General features: G+C 41.6%; 1 protein-coding gene across 1 annotated transcript in view; it reads left to right on the top strand.

Moving 5' to 3' along the window:
- Positions 1-5452: 5452 nt before the first annotated feature.
- DESI2 (desumoylating isopeptidase 2) overlaps positions 5453-17342 on the top strand; it is a 47146-nt gene continuing 35256 nt past the window's right edge. Inside the window, exon 1 of the mRNA XM_036756690.1 lies at positions 5453-6049. Within this exon, the coding sequence (XP_036612585.1) occupies positions 6008-6049 (42 nt within the window). The 5' untranslated portion in view covers positions 5453-6007. The remainder of the gene's footprint in view (positions 6050-17342) is intronic.

The raw sequence follows: 17342 nt of genomic DNA, 5'->3' as shown, positions 1-17342 counted from the left end.
TCTAGGTTTGAGCTAAACTCTTATTTTGCTTCTAGCTAAAATGTTCGTTTGCTCTTATGTACTCTTCAATATAGTCTGATCTGTTGAACTTTCCCAAATCCTGTTTGTTGTTCTGCTTAGGTTGGTTTCATCACTGTTGCTATTTCTGATGGTCTTTTTAAAGTGTAACTAATATTTGGTGGGGAGGGTCTAAGCTGGTAAAAGTAAACTAGGAACTAACTTCAGTCTTAAGAGCAATCAGGGAGATGGTTCTCCTTCCAAACCGAGACTGGTACCTGTATAGATATTTCAGAAGTGGCAGAGAAATTTAATTCTGGCCTTTAATCGGTCTTGGATGAAGACTTGCCCAGCCTCTGCTGTCCCAGGCTTTGCTACCTTGGAAGTTGAGGAACCGTGGATGGGGCACCAGGCCTGCAGTCAGGTAGAATAGAGTTCAAATCTGGCCTCAGACACTTACCTCCCAAGCACCTTTCTCCCTCCCAGAGTTATTGTGAGAATCAAATGATACAATACTTGTTAAGTGCTGAGCACATAGTAAGGCTACATGAATCACAGTTATTATTATTGATCGTCCTTCCAGCTATTATACAAAACTCTGCCAGACCTTTGCCTTACCAAACGATAGGACAGGTAAACATTTAAAAGTTTCTACATACCAACCAATTAAAGTAATAGTATTATAGATAGGAGGTAGATAAATCACTGGACCAGGAGCCTGGGGACCTCAATTCTAGTCCTCACTTTACCACTAAGAAACTCTGTGGCCTTGGGCCAATCAGCTGCTCTGGGTCTCGGTTTCCTCTACTATAAAGTAAGGGAGTAGAACTACATGATCTCTTGGGTCAGGTCTTGGTTCCAGCTCTGAAATGCTAAGTATTGCACAATTTCTGAATTACATCCTTTCAAATTTTTTCTTTAAGGGGCCAGCTAGGTGGCCTAGTGAGTAGAGTACCAGCCCCGGAGTCAGGAAGACCTGAGTTCAAATTTGACCTCAGACACTTGACATAGGACGTTGGGCAAGTCACCTAACCCCAATTGCCTGCCTTCCCCCCTCCAAAAAACAATTAAAAAGAAATTTTTCTTTAAATATTCATCTGTATCCAAGTCGTTTAATCATAGTTGCTATGGGTACATTTTGCAATTAAAATGTGCCAAGGCTAGCCACCAGCTAGCTCCCTCCACTCCATTTTGGGGTCACTAATTCATTCAACCAATATTAAATATCTGCCTTCTACATACAAAATATATAGTAAGAGGTGAGAGAGATTGGAGTTGAATAAAACAGTCTCTAGCCTCATGGAGTTTACAGTATAACAGATATATACATACATCAGCATCCTTCCAGACTTGAAACCTGGAAGATTTTTTCATTTTTTTTTCTTTTTTTTTTAGTTTTAAAACTTTTTTATTTAAATTTATTTATTTAACATATTTGGTTTTCAGCACTGATTTTCACAACAGTTTGAATTACAAATTTTCTCCCCATTTCTACCCTCCCCCCCACTCCAAGATGGCTTATATTCTGGTTGCCCTGTTCCCCAGTCAGCCCTCCCCTCTATCACCCCCCTCCCCTCTCATCCCCTTTTCCCTTCCTTTCTTGTAGGGCAAGATAAATTTCTACGCCCCATTGCCTATGTATCTTATTTTTTAGTTGCATGCAAAATTTTTTTTTTGTTTTTGAACATCTGTTTTTAAAACTTTGAGTTCCAAATTCTCTCCCCTCTTCCCTTCCCACCCACCCTCGCTAAGAAGTCGAGCACTTCAAGCTAGGCCACGCATGTATCATTATGTATAACCCTTCCACAATACTCATGTTGTGAAAGGCTAACTAAATTTTGCTCCTTCCCAACCCATCCCGCTTTATTGAATTTTCTCCCTTGACCCTGTCCCCTTTCCAAAGTGTTTGTTTTGATTACTTCCACCCCCACCTGCCCTCCCCTCTATCATTCCCCCCCTTTTATTTTTATCTTCCTCACTCTTCTTTCCTGTGGGGTAAGATACCCAACTGAGTATGTATGGTATTCCCTCCTCAGGCCAAATCTGATGAGAGCAAGGTTCACTCATTCCCCCCTCACCTGCCCTCTCCCCTCCTCCCACAGAACTGCTTCCTCTTGCCACCTTTATGCGAGATAATCCACCCCATTCTATCTCTCCCTATCTCCCTCTCTCAGTATGTTGCTCTCTCATCCCTTAATTTCATTTTATTTCTTTTAGATATCTTCCCTTCATCTTCAACTCACCCTTTGTCTGCTCTCTCTCTTTTACATATATATGTATATATATATAAAAACACACATATATATATACATACATACATACACATGCATACATATACACATAGATACATACATACATACACATTCACTTATATATATATATACATAAACATATATATATATGCATATTCCCTTCAACTACCCTAATACTGAGGTCTCATGAATCATACACATCATCTTTCCATGTACGAATGTAAACAAAACAGTTCAACTTTAGTAAGTCCCTCATGATTTCTCTATTTTGCTTACCTTTTCATGCTTCTCTTGATTCTTGTGTTTGAAAGTCAAATTTTCTATTCAGTTCTGGTCTTTTCACTGAGAAAGCTTGAAAGTCCTCTATTTTATTGAAACTCCATATTTTGCCTTGGAACATGATACTCAGTTTTGCTGGGTAGGTGATTCTAGGTTTTAATCCTAGCTCCATTGACCTCCGGAATATCGCATTCCAAGCCCTTCGATCTCTTAATGTAGAAGCTGCCAGATCTTGGGTTATTCTGATTGGATTTCCACAATACTCAAATTGTTTCTTTCTGGCTGCTTGCAGTATTTTCTCCTTGATCTGGGAGCTCTGGAATTTGGCGACAATATTCCTAGGAGATTTCTTTTTGGGATCTATTTGAGGAGGCGATCGCTGGATTCTTTCAATTTCTATTTTGCCCTGTGGCTCTAGAATATCAGGGCAGTTCTCCTTGATAATTTCCTGAAAGATGGTATCTAGGCTCTTTTTTTGATCATGGCTTTCAGGTAGTCCAATAATTTTTAAATTATCTCTCCTGGATCTATTTTCCAGGTCAGTGTTTTTTCCAAGGAGATATTTCACATTGTCTTCCATTTTTTCATTCCTTTGGTTCTGTTTTATAATATCCTGCTTTCTCATAAAGTCACTAGCTTCCACTTGCTCCAATCTAATTTTTAAAGTAGTATTTTCTTCAGTGGTCTTTTGGATCTCCTTTTCCATTTGGGTAATTCTGCCTTTCAAGGCATTCTTCTCCTCATTGGCTTTGTGGAGCTCTTTTGCCATTTGAGTTAGTCTGTTTTTTAAGGTGTTGTTTTCTTCAGTGTATTTTTCAGTATTTTTTTGGGTCTCCTTTAGCAAGTCATTGACTTGTTTTTCATGGTTTTCTCGCAACCTTCTCATTTCTCTTCCCAATTTTTCCTCTACTTCTCTAACTTGCTTTTCCAAATCCTTTTTGAGCTCTTCCATGGCCTGGGACCAGTTCCTGTTTTTCTTGGAGGTTTCTGTTTAAGGCTCTTTGACTTTATTAATTTCTTCTGTCTGTATGTTTTGGTCTTCTTTGTCAGCAAAGAAAGAATGCAAAGTCTGAGACTGAATCTTGGTGCGTTTTCGCTGCCTGGCCATATTCCCAGCCAACTAACTTGACCCTTGAGTTTTTCAGTGGGGTATGACTGCTTGTAGACTAGAGAGTTCTATGTTCCACATTTTGGGGGCAGGTGCCAGCTCTGCCACACCAGCACTGCTCCTTCCCCAAGAACCCCCAACCTGAACTGGGCTTAGATCTTCAGCAGGCTGTTGCACTCCTGCTCTGATCCGCCACTTAATTCCTCCCACCAGGTGGGCCTGGAGCCGGAAGTAACAACAGCTGTAGCTGCCCCACCTCCACTGCCCCCGGGGCTGGAAGCCGAACCGCGAACTCCTTCCACTCCCGCATCTTTTCCCACTAACCTTCTCCGCAGTCTTTGGTGTTTGTGGGTTGAAGGGGTCTGGTAACTGCCACAGCTCACATATTCAGGGCGCTAGGGCCCCCTCCGCCCGGCTTCTGGTCTGGATGGTCCACGCCGCTCAGGCTGGGCTCTGCTCCACTCCATTCCTAGCTTCCAGCTCCCAGCTCCGAGCTCCGTGTGGGATAGACCTCACCCAGAGACCACCCAGGCTGTCCTGGGCTGGGGCCCTGCTTCCCTCTGCTGTTTTGTGGGTTCTGCCATTCTAGAATTGGTTCAGAGCCATTTTTTATAAGTTTTTGGAGGGTCTCGGTATGGAGCTCACACTATTCCCTGCTTACCAGCCGCCATCTTGGCTCTGCCCCCTCTCTCACAGTGTTATCTTTTCATTTGATCACACGATGGGAATGGGTGGGAGGACAGAGAGATAAACCTATCCAGTTACATTCACACAACCAGAAAAAACCAACAATGCCAAAAGGACAGTTGTACATCAAAGAAACTTAAAAAACCTGTGGAACCTCTTGTTTTTTGGGTGATCACTCGATATGAGTTGTGTGTAATACAGAACTTGCTATTTAAGAGTATTTCCGCAAAAACAGAGACATCAATGCCCTAAGAAAGATGCATTTGGTTGTTTGCCCAGCAATAGAAATGGATTTATTTTTCTCCATCCATACTTTTCTTCCCAATTCTTCTTGTGCCCCCAAATATAAACTAGATTACAGAAGGATGAACTTTCCTGGATTGCTATCCTTCACCATATTTCACAAACAACATTAGGTTGTGACCAACTAAACAGATCTGCCACGTAGAAAAGACCCCTGGGAGAGGATGTTTTTCTTTTTTTCCCTTTGTACCCTCCCTACTCCCTGACTTTTCAAGATAGGATTTTATTTTTCTCTCTCCTCCATTATACTAGGATAGCTTTCACAAAACAGAAGGTGCCATCACAAATACCCACGGGAAGTACGAGCATCGACCCCTAAGGCATCAGTCAAGGCCAGAGGAGAGAGAAGAGCGGGAGCAATTAGAATGGAATAAGGTGAGAGGAGGTAGAGAGGACTGGCTCGTATTGACAAGCAGCTGCGTTGTATTTTAGATTTTCACTATACGTACAAAAAAGGAGAGATTTATAACCACTGAGGTTTGGATGTATTCTCACTTTTACTTGAGGGCTGCGGGCGGGTGAGCGTATTGCTTTAGGTTTGGGGAACACCTGTATTTCTGTCTATTACACCTGCCAGCTGCAGGCTTCCTGGCAAGACTTTTCCCAGTGTCTCCATTAGAGCGGTGCAATGGACGAAGACTTCAAGAACCAGCATGCAACACCGCGGTAAGGTGTTGTCATCTATTGAGGTGCAAAGGCTCTGCTTGCACTGGAGTGGGGAAGATAGAAAAGGCGAAGCAGTAGTAGTAATAGTAACAGTCGTCCTGGAGAGCTGCTAGGCTGAGGCGAGGCGGGGAATAGATCCGCACTGCATTCTGGGAACTGTGGTCTTCGAGGGGGGGAGGGGAGGCGTGCCAGGGGACCCGCGCGGCATGCCGGGAATTGTAGTCTCCTCGCCGAGCTCCTCCCAGAAGGTGGCGGGAGGGAGGACTGCGCTGATGCAGCCACCATTTTAGGCCTCGAAGGGGCCGCGGCCCGAAAGCCCAGGCCGGCTCCACCTCGGCGCCGGCGGGCCCCGCCTCCGAGAGGGACGCCTGGCGGCCGCCCCTCATCGAGGCCCCGCCTCTCCCCACGTGTCCGCCTCAGGGAGGAGGAGCTGGCCCTCTTCAGAGGAGCAGGAGCCGGCCGTGCCGCCCGTGCTGCCCCTTGTGCTGCTGGCTGGGGAGAGGCTCTGTTTCCGTCCGCCCTGTGTGCGCTCCCCGAACCCCCGATGTTGTGGCGGTCCTGCGTCTGAACGTCTAGCCTGCCCTGGGTGTTGTTCCCCGAAGCGCCGGCGGGGGGAGCAGCGGCCTTCGTCGGGGCTGGTCTGGGAGAGAGAGCCGGGCCGGGGGGCGGGAGAGCCCCCACGCTCCGGCGAGACGCGGCAGCCGTGGGGAGGAGGATGGGGGCGAATCAGCTGGTGGTCCTCAACGTGTACGACATGGTGAGTGCGGGCCCCTGCCGCCCCTTCCCCCACCGTGGCGTGGGCGCGAACCTGGGGAACCCCTCCTCCCCCCCACCCCCGTCCGTCTGGACCGGGCCCTCCAAGGATCCCCCCCCCACACACACCCCCTTCCCCCGCCATGCCCAGGCCGCTTGAGCCCGACCCATCCTGGAGCGCCCGCCCCGGCCCTCCCTCGACCCGCACGCCGGGCCGCGTCCCTGGCCCTGGGCCGGCGCGAGCGCCCCCAGCCCCTCTCTGGTCCTGGAGGGAGCTCGGACACTCGGGCACCAAACTCTCCCAGCCCTTCCCCCCTCCGTCTCCTTCCCCGTCCTAGTCCGGCTTCTGCTGCACTCCAGCCCTTCTTCACACACACTCCACACTCCTCCCCGATTTCTCTACGTCCAGACTGTGGACGTGCATTTTCAGAGGCTCTCCTCGGAGGCAGTTAGGAAACAGCCCCTGAGAGTGAGTGACCATCTAACACCCCTATACATATACACACACACACACCCACCATCTTACACCCCTACGCAGCACACACACACAACACACACAGAGTCACTCCCTCAATTACTTAGTGGCACTGGGCAACGTACCTCCTCCTCCAGGATTGGGGGTAATTTAACAAGTATGCAACAGGTGGATGAGGAGAGCCTGGAGAGGAATTGTTTGCATCCTTACACTTCGGGGAATTCAAAGCATATATAGGATGTGGCGCCAAGGTCCGTTTTGACATATTCACAGAGGTTCCTCTTGTGTTAGGTGTCAAACAATTATGAAGGAGCAAAATTAGTGAAGTATACAAGTAGAATTAAACTTTTCTTGTAAGAAAATTGCCAATCAAACCGTAGGCACTTTTTCTTTAGTATGAAGCAAAAGTTAATGCTGCACAAACGATCAGTAATTTCATCTCAGACTTCATAAAGACTCTGGAGGAGCATTACCCAACTTTGATTTAGCTGCAGCTTGTAAGTTTATTGTGAACACCTTTGTGAGAATGGGGTTCCCCATATTTTTAGATGGATATAGCAAGGAAGAGCTCTTTGAGGAGACTATATATAGTGGCAATTTGTCTGGGGTTCGGGGGCTCACATGAGGAGTTGCAGATGCCCCTTGTGGTTGTGACTTGGCATAAACTAACAATAAAGTGAGAGAAAGACAGAGTCTAGGGCACAAGAAAAGTCTGCACTGATGAGCCAAAGCTACATTTACAAGGAAAGCCAGGCTTGCCATGATATATCAGTAATGCCTTTTTGATACACTGGTGTGTCCTGAATCACTGGTTGGGAAATTTGGTCTTCCCCTCCCAATTTGATTTAATTTTATTGAGTTTTGCTTAAAGGGGCCATCCCTTTATTAACTTCTTAAAGAGGCCTATTCACTGAATGGGCATTACCTCACTCTAAGTGAGTACATGAAAAGGCCTTAGCCTGAAAGGGCCAAGGTCTCCCAATGCATCCTGAGCCATCTCCAGTCGTCCTGGGGAATATCAGGCCACTGGACCCAGATGGCTCTGGAGGAGAAAGTGAGGCTGGTGACCTTGCACAGCCCTCCCTCACTCAAATCAAAGTCAAGTTAAGTCATGTCATCATTTCCCTGATGTCATGGTCCTCTTAGAGAAAAAAGGATAAACACAGAGTTGGGAAATACCTTTCAAGATGTCAATTTTCTTTGTGTGTTTAGTTGTCATGTTTTTCAAGATCCATGCCCTCTCAACTACTTTTTAAAGCCCTTAAACCTGTTTCTAGATGATTTTCATTCATTTTCTACAATAGGTGCTCATTTTCATGTGGTTTTTCCCTTCTCAACTCATAAAGACTGTAACTGTAATCCCTGTTTATTATGCTTTTCAACCCATTAATCCCAGAGAGATTAAGAATACACACTAGCAGTTGCCTTCAGGCCCAAGACCTAAAAGAAATTACATTAAAAGCAAGTAAACATTCTTATAAAGCTTGGAAATATGTTCCTCTGTGTTTCTTTAGACTATAGAAGCTAATATGCAGCAGAGACTCTGATTCTCATAAATATAGAAAAGATTGGTGAAAATTTCCAGACTGGCAAAAATGTCTGTAATCTTGAAAAAGATCTGCATATTAACTACTAATGGATTGTCTTAATCCTCCAGAGATAGTTCAAGACATAAAGAGGCTACAGTGATGTGTCCATCTACTTACAACTAGAACCCAGATTTCCAGGCTTCCAGTGTAGTATTTCTGGATCAAATTTGAAACAGGTCAAATTTGGAACTTGTTTTATTTTCTTCTCTCTAATGTGATTCCTACCTTTGTTATGGTTTTAATCTGTAAGAGAAACATTTGAATGATTATCAGAAGGCCAATGGCTATTATTCAGCTTTAAATTGTTTTAGCCTTCCTAAGAGCTGCTTTTATTTTATTTGAAAGGCAGGTCTTCCTTTCAATTTATGAATTTTTCATAATGGGGAAAGGTATCTTTTTAGGCTTTTGTTTTTTGCTCATTTTCTTGGTCCTTCTCTTTCCTCTGACTCAGTTCACCTGGAGAAATTTTGGTTCCTGAAGTTTTCAGATATCATTTGGTCTTCTTTTGGTTTCAGTGCATCCTTAATTCAATTATATCTGTTACTGCCTGCATGTTTAAGGAAGACTATTGGACTAGCTGTCATTTTCACAGAATATATGTGTGTATATGTGGGTGCGTGGGTGTATATAATACACCCACCCACCCACACACACACACACACACACACACATATATATAGAATGTGAAAACAAGCCCTTAGTTTGCAATTATTGTTGACAGGGCCTGTTGGGATTTTCAGCCATCTTTTTGCTTCTCAAACTTCCATTTGCCTTGAGTTAGATCAAGCCCCACTGTTTTCATTTATTGCGTTCTTGATTGGCCTTCTGTCTATTAACTCCTTCCCATAGAGAATTGGTGCGGTCCTCAAAGATTCCCTAGACCTCTTGAATGCTGATACAGTATTAGATACTATTACTTTAGTGATTAAATCCACTGAACTTAGTCAAAAGACTTGAGTTCGAGTTTTGCTACTTGCTAGCTGTGAACCTAGTCAAATTAACTTACCTCTAATAATCAAATGTGAATGTATATAAAGGGCTTTGTAAATTCTAAAAGTTTTCTACAAATGAAAACTGTTGTCTTCCTGTCTGTGTAGGACTTGGGGGAGATTCTGTCCTCCATGAAGTATGTTCTCAAGTTATTTTTCTCTGTATGGGAATTCAAATTTAATAAACATTTAATACCTTCCATATGTATGGTGTATAGACAGACACTGGGGATACAAAGATGGAAAGCCCTCAAGAAACTTGCAATCTAGTAGGGGAAAAAACTACACAAATTAATATATTATAATAAGCACATACGATTTAGGCCAGTGAGAGGTTTATGAGAGATTTGCAGAAGGCTTTATGGAAGAGGTAGCATCCTAAACTGTATCCTGATACAATAAGCAAGAAGAGATGTGGAAGGAATCCTGTGTCTGGCTTGGAGCCACCTTGATCCTGCATGATGTAAAATTTTAGGTGTGAGTATTTACACCTCAGAAATCAGCAAAGCTTACAAATCAGGGCTTGATTTATTGTTTTGTTGATTTTCTAGATTTAAGAAAATATTAACAATGCAAATTAAACTTCTAAGTGTGCTGTGAATACATTTTTTTCCTGGAGAGACACTTGTTAAAGGTTTACCAGCACCTCTGTGATCAGAGAGCAGAAACAAAATTGCAAAGAGGCAGAAAAGGGCAGAAACAGTTAAATAGGGGAGTTGGGAGGGAGGGATGATGAAAAAAGCCTGGTAATTTGGAGCCAAATTTTGGTAGGGTTAAATGTGCCCCATTCTAAAATGCCAAGGTTTCATTCTGACAAGGACCTGTGGGACAATCAAGGAGACCTAGTTTCGGGCACCTTTTCTTAACCTCTCTGTGGCCCCATGCAATTTGTTAAGACTAAGTTAGAGATCAGTTGCTTTCTGCATCTATGGAGGGCGTTTCCAAAACAGGTTAAAGTTTCTACTTTTTTAATGTTTCCCACGGTTCCAGAATCTTGTGTACCCCCAAAATATGTGTGTGTACATGCATGTATGTGCATACTATGTATCCATCCATATCCTGTAGACCGTGGAAACTGATGAAAGTAGCTACCAAAGTGATTTTTTCTTAAAGCCCTGATCTAATCATGTTAGTTGACTTCAAAGGCTCTAAAGGATGCTCTAGGATCAAATTTAAACTCTTTAGTGTGAATGAAGGTAGAAGCAGCTAGACGATTTGAGTTTAAGGTGGCTGTGAGACATCCAAGTAGATAGATAGATTCCTACTGTTTGAACAGAATATAGAACAAAGCAAGTGATTTAAGATTAGGGTTTCAGTTTTAATTCCATGGAAAGAGGGGCAGCTAGATGGCACAGTGGATAGAGTGCATGGCCTGGAGTCAGGAAGACTCACCTCCCTGAGTTCAAATGTGGCCTCAGACGCTTACTAGCTGTGCGTGTGACCTTTGGCAAGTCAATTAACCGTGTTTGCCTCAGTTTCCTCATCTGTAAAATGAGGTGGAGAAGGAAATGGCAAAACACTCTAGTATCTTTACCAAGAAATCCCCAAATGGGGTCACAGAGTTGGACACTACTACAAAACAATCACCACAACTATTGAAAAAGTGTTAAATTTGGAATCAGAGCACCTGGGTTTGAATTCTGCCTCTGACACCACCTTTGTGACCTTGAACCCTTAAGTCACTTAACTTCCCTGGCTTTCAATTTCCTCATTTTTAAGATGTGAGGGGCTGGGCCAGAAGGCCTCATTCTAAATCTTTGATTCAATATTAAAGGCTTTGTTTCTCCAAAGTCTTTTCATATATCTTGTACATAGATAGTCATACCTGCAATACAAGTGGGGGCAGCTTGGTCTTAATTGTTTTCCTGTCTGGAACGTGGGCCTTTCAGATTATTTTTAGCAGCGTGATCCAGTATCAGGCAGTAGTGGGTTAACGTTTCCAGAAGTGTACTAACAACAAAATTTGACTTCTAAATTGCCTTCCCCCCAATCCACAACAAAACCTGAAATGAGCCATAAATAACTTTTCTTTCCCTAGGGACCCTTCAGAGGCAGGAGAGGAGCTTTGATTGGACTGAGGCCATTATTTCCTGTATATGTCTAAGTTTTACCAAAAGAATATTGGTAGTTGGAAATATGGGTGTTCTGTGTGTCTGTGTTTTCCTGAGATTTGATTAGGTAATCTTATTAGGAAAGGTTCAAGTTATTTGGTACTATTGGTTCCTGTTCCATCTAGCACTTTAATTCTCTTTAAACAGACTGAGAACATATTTCTCAAGCGTTTCTCTATACAGATTTGTGAATTCAGATGTGTTAAGATTACATAGTCTATGACTACAGAAATGACCAAGAAAAGAATGTAGCATAAGAAATATTAATCTCCCTTTTTATACATTGATTGCTCTCTTATTGTTGTACAGGTTATAGGATCATAGGCTCATCTTAGAGATGGAAGGAATCTTAGAAGCTGTCAAGGCCAACCCTCACATTTTACAGATAAGGAAAACTGAGGTCCAGAAGTCGTACCACAAATAAATAATAATAGAATCAAGATTTGAACCCCTCATCTTCTCCAGATCTAATGTTCTTTTTAATGTGCCATGTTTCCTTTCAAGTATGACTCTGAAAAAGTTTTCATTTTCAATTTGACATGGTAAAAATTCCTAGAGACCTTAGATTTATATAGAATGAATCATCATCATGATGATGATCATGAACTGTTATTTATATGTGCCAGGCACTGTGCTAAGTGATGGGGATGCAAAGAAAGACCGTGACATGTTTCCTGCTCTCTGGGAGCTCGTATTCTGATGGAGGCAAGGAAACAACAATGGGAATACAAGATGCTTACTGTCTAAATGGAAAGGAATCTCAGCAGGAAGTTGGGGGGAGACCAAGAAAGAGGGAGAGGCCTCTTGCAAAAGTGGGATTTGAGCCAAATTTTAAAAGATAGGAGGAGGGGGAGTACATTACAGATATGAGAGGCAACTCTTAAAAAGGCACTGACTCAGGAAACGGAGTGTAGTGTGCAAGGAGCAGCAAAAAGGCTGGTCTCTGGATCGTATTGTAAGTGAGAAGTCTGGAAAGGCAGGAGGGGCAGATTGTGAAGGCCTTTAAAAACTACATTAGAGGGAGATGGAGGTCAGAAAACTTTCCATTCTCCAAATTTCCTCCACAGAAAGAGACAGGGCATTGCCTCAGAGCACCAGAAATAAACACAAGGTAAAGCAGTTGTCCTCCTAGGACCATCTGAGAGGACACTCCCAGGGTGGAGGTTTGGCCTGAGTGTAGAGCAAACACCTCCAGGCCTGTTGTGCAGAATCAACAAACAACTAGCCCTGGGGGCACCTAGGTTGAAAGGCAGTTTCTGCCTTAGAAACCTTGATCTCTCCCACAGTGTCGGGGTCTGAAGGCTAAGTAGGAGAAGATTAAAGGACCTTACACTATCAAGGGATGCCAAACACAGCTGTGCTGAGGAGGGGTCCTGGGCTGTGGGACGAAGGAGCTAGTACACACCTGGTGAGTGCAGTAGCAAAGGGCAGGGACCCTGCTGGCACTTGCAGGAGAGCAGAGTCCCTGATTTCAGTTCTGGGGCAGAGAGGACAGCTGTAGTTTGCAGCCACCGGAGGGGTCCACATGGATCATGATTATTTTCGGTGTGTTGTGACTGGGGACCCTAGCTATGGCTTAGGAGTGGAAAGGAGAGCCTGAGTTTGGGCCCCAAGACAGACCTCAGAAAATAACACTAAGAAGGTGGGGCATCATTCTCCATACCTCAGGACTACTAATAGCTACTAAAAACAAAATAAAACAAAAAATTAATAAGCAAAGGAGAAAAAAACTATAACCGTAGATAGTTACTATAGGGGTAGAAAAGATTTGGATTCGTATTCAAAGGAAGATAATGGAGGTAAAAAACCACCCCTTTTTCAATGAGAAATGTCAAATGGTCCCAATCACAAAAAGTTCTTGGAAGAACTTAAAAAGTACTTTAAAAGTCATATAAGAGAGATCAAGGAAAAAATAGGGAAAAAAATTAGAGAAATCCAAGAAAATTATGAGAAGAAAGTCAACCAACTGGAAATAGAGAATCAAAAACCTAAGGGAGAAAATAATTGCTTGAAAACTAGAATTGGGTGAGGGAAAGCTAATAATGTTCTAAGACGCTAAGACATCATAAAATCAAAAGAATGAAAATATAGAAGAGAAAGTGAAACATGTAATCAGAAAAACAGCTGATCTGGAGAATAGATTGAGGAGAAATAATAAGAATAGTTGGACTTCATGAAAATTACAATTAAGAAAAAGAATCTTGATATATTACCAGAAATTATCAAGAAAAACTGCCCTGAAGTTCTAGTACAAGAAGGCAAAGCAGAAATAGGAAAAAAAAAATCCACTGATCGCTACCTGAAAGAGATCCCAAGAGGAAAACTTAGAGGAGTATCATAGCCAAGTTTCAAAGCTCCCAGGTTAAGGAGAAAATAATGGAAGCAACAAGAAAAAAAAAACAATTTAAATATCATGGAGCTGCAATAAGGATTACACAAGACCCAGTAGCTATTATATTGAAGGACCATAGGTCTTAGAATACTATATTCCATAGAGCAGAAGAGCTGGGATTACAACCAAGGGTAACTTACCAGCAAAGTTTAAGTATAATCCTGAATGAAAAAAAAAAGGACATTTAACGAACTGAAAGTCTTTCAGAGTTTTTTTAACAAAAACCCCAGAACTTAAGGGAAAATTCAACCTATAACATCCAGGAGAAATGTAAGGTAAATATTAAAGACCAATTATAAGGGACTCAATAAGGTCAAATTGTTTACTTTGTATATGTGAAAATATTAGCAGTACTCTTATGATTGTCATCATCATTTGGGTAGTTTGAAAGAAAGGGTTGGGCTGAACTGAATATGGTGGGAATGATTCTAAAAAATTTAAACTGTAGGGAGAGATAAAAAGGAGTAATTATTGCATACAAACTAGGCCTAAAAGGAAAAATTGATATAAAAGAAGCTAGTCGGGGGAAGGGCAGATACTGTTGGAACCTTACTTTCATTGGGAATGAGTTAGAGAGGGATGTGTGTATGTATGTGTGTATGTATGTATAAAAGTTCTAAATTCAGAAAGAAATAAGAGGGCAAGGGGACAGAGTTGGAGGAGAGGATAAAGAGGGACTTTTAGAGGAGTGGGTAGGTTAAGGAATATCGAGGGCAAGGTAGCAAATGGAAGTAAAGCAGAGGAGTGAGGAGAGATAGGGTAAATAGGGTGAAAAAGATAGTGAGGAAAAACAGGAAGGAGAAAAATCCACAAGTAATTCTAGCCTAGAATGTGAATGGGATGAATTTCCCCATAAAATGGAAATGGATAAAAGATTAAAAATTTGAATTCAACAATATATTGCTTTCAGGAAGCATAAAAATGAGAGATACATACAAAGATAAAGGACAGGAGTAGAATTTATAATGTAAAAAAAAGCAGGGATAGTAATCATGATCTCAGACAAAGTTAAAGTTAAAATAGATTTAATCAAAAGTGAAAAATAGAGGAACTATGCTATGTGTCAGCAATATTATTCAATATTGTTACAGACCATTTAAAATACCTAGACAGTATAAACTATCTGAGCCTATACTGCCTAAACAGACACAGGAACTATATGAACATAAATGTAAAACACTTTTTATACAAATAAATTCAGATCCAAATAATTGAAGTAGTATTTGTTGTTCATGGGTAGGTAAAGCCAATATAATTTTTAAAATGACAGTTTTACCTAACCTATTTATTCACTGTCATCCTGATTACTTAAAAAATTAAATTTTACTCAGAAAAAGATAGTAACAAAGTTCATTTGAAAGAACAAAAGGTCAGGAGCTTCAAAGAAACCAAGGAAAAAAGATGTAAAGGAAGTAGATTCAACAATATCAGACCTCAAACTATATTATAAAATGAAAGCATTGTTGAAAAATAAAAAGGATAATTTTAATTATTTTAGACTAAAATTTCTTTGTATAAATAAAACCTGTGTAGCCAAGAACAGAAAGAATGCTGAAACTTGAGGCGGGGGAGGGGAGGGGATTTTCATAGTCTCTCAGGATGTGATTGGGTTGGAATATTGCTGTGGTATAAGAAATGATGAGCTAGTTGGTTTAGAAAAACTTGGAAAGACTTATGAAGGAAGATGCTATCAACCTTCAGAGAAACATTTGATAGGAAACAAGCATGGTATGGTCTTACATATATGTGTACGAATGTATATATGTGTATGTTTATAGATGTATGTGTGTAGAGTTGGGTATTCTTTTTATATATTTTACTTTCTTCATCCTGCATCAGTTCATGTTGATATTTAAATGTTCCTCTGAGTTCTTATCATTCCTTAAGGTGAAATAATGTTTTATTAGATCCGTATGCCATAATTTGTTCAGCCATTTCCTAGCTGTTGAACGACACACATTTCATCCTTTGCTTTTTGTTAGCACAGATGATGCCACTGTGAACATATTTATGTGCTTTTGGTCACCCGTTTGAGGGATCCCTCTACTACCTTGAAGTAGTAGGGTCTTTAGGTCAGAGATATGAACACTTTAGTAACTTATCTTGAGTAATATCATATTGACCCAATTCACAGCTCCAATGTTGTTCAAGCCTGTGTTAAGCACCTACTGTGTGCTGGGCTCTGAAGATACAAATGCAGAATTGAGACAGGCTTTTCCATCAAGGAGTTTCTACTGGGAGGGAATGTACCATTCACAGTTAAGTAAATATAGAACGTGTACAAAACAAATAAAGATGTGAGCAGGGGAGCAGGGGCAGAGAGTGGTACTAACAACTGGGAGAACCAAGAAAAGGAGAGAGCATTCCAGATATGGAAGACAACCTGTACAGTCAGAGGCAGGAGATGGAATGTCATGTTTGGTCTTCTCCATAGCTGTACCAAAAATGAATTCTCCCAATTTTTAAAAGTGTCATGGCATATATCCCCAAAGGATATGAACAGGCAGTTTTCAGAGGAAGAAATTAAAGATATCTATAGGCATGTGAAAAAATGCTCGAAATCACTACTGATTAGAGAAATGCAAATCAAAACAACTCTGAGATTGGCTAAAGCGACAGAGCAGGAAAATGATAAATGCTGGAGAGGATGTGGGAAAATTGGAACATTAATACATTGTTGGTGGAGTTGTGAACACATCCAGGCCATTTTGGATAGCAATTTGGAACTATGCCCAAAGCGCTATAAAACTTTGACTGAGCAATACCACTCCTAGGGGTATATCCCAAAGAGATCATACAAGTGGGAAAAGGACTCATATGTACAAAAATATTTATAGCTGCTCTTTTTGTGGTGGCAAAGAATTGGAAATCAAGGGGATGCCCATCAATTGGGGAATGGCTGAACAAGCTGTGGTATATGCATGTAATGGAATACTATTGTGCTATAAGAAATGGGGAAGATATGGACTTCATAATAACCTGGAAAGACCTACATGATATGATGTTGAGTGAGCGGAGCAGAACCAGGAGAACATCATACACAACCACAGATGTATTGATCCTGTGATGACTAACTTTGATAGACTTGGTGCTCCTCAGCAGATCAAGGCTCAAAGACAGCTCCAAAGGACTCATGATGGAGAGAGCTAGTTACATCCAGAGAAAGAAATGCAGAGTCTGACTGCAGACTGAGGCAAACTTATTTGCTCTTTTTTTTTTCCTCTTCTTTTTTGGCTTTGTTTTTTCTCTCTCATGATTCATTCCATTGGTCATCATTCTTCATTACAACTTGACTCTTGTGTATTTAAGTTTAATGCAAAGGTTTATGTAGAATTTTTATCGGTCTGCATGCCATTTTGGGGGGAAAGAGGGGAGGGGAGGGAAGAAAATTTGAAGCTCAAGAACATGTGGAACTAAGTGTTATAAACTAAAAATAAAAATCTAATTAAAATTTTAAAAAAAGTATCATGGCATAGCAAATGGAGCTTTGGATCGAGACATAGGTTCAAATCCTCCCTAGTCACTTAATTTCTCCAAACCTCAGTTTCCTTCCCAGTAATATAGGGATAGTAATAGTACCTACCTTCACTGGGTGATTGTAGAGATCAAGTAAGATAATACATGTAAAGCATTTTCCAAATCTAAAGCCATGTATAAATGTCAGCTATAATAATGTTCTTTTGATGACCTGGGGAGCATTTGGCAAGGAATTCTCTACCAGTGCAGATCACCCCATGCGCT

The sequence above is a fragment of the Trichosurus vulpecula genome, chromosome 4 (genome assembly GCF_011100635.1).
Source record: "Trichosurus vulpecula isolate mTriVul1 chromosome 4, mTriVul1.pri, whole genome shotgun sequence".
In the NCBI taxonomy this organism is placed as follows: Eukaryota; Metazoa; Chordata; class Mammalia; order Diprotodontia; family Phalangeridae; genus Trichosurus; species Trichosurus vulpecula.
The sequence above is the reverse complement of the archived record's forward strand: the minus strand, read 5'-3'. Positions and strand labels throughout refer to the sequence as shown.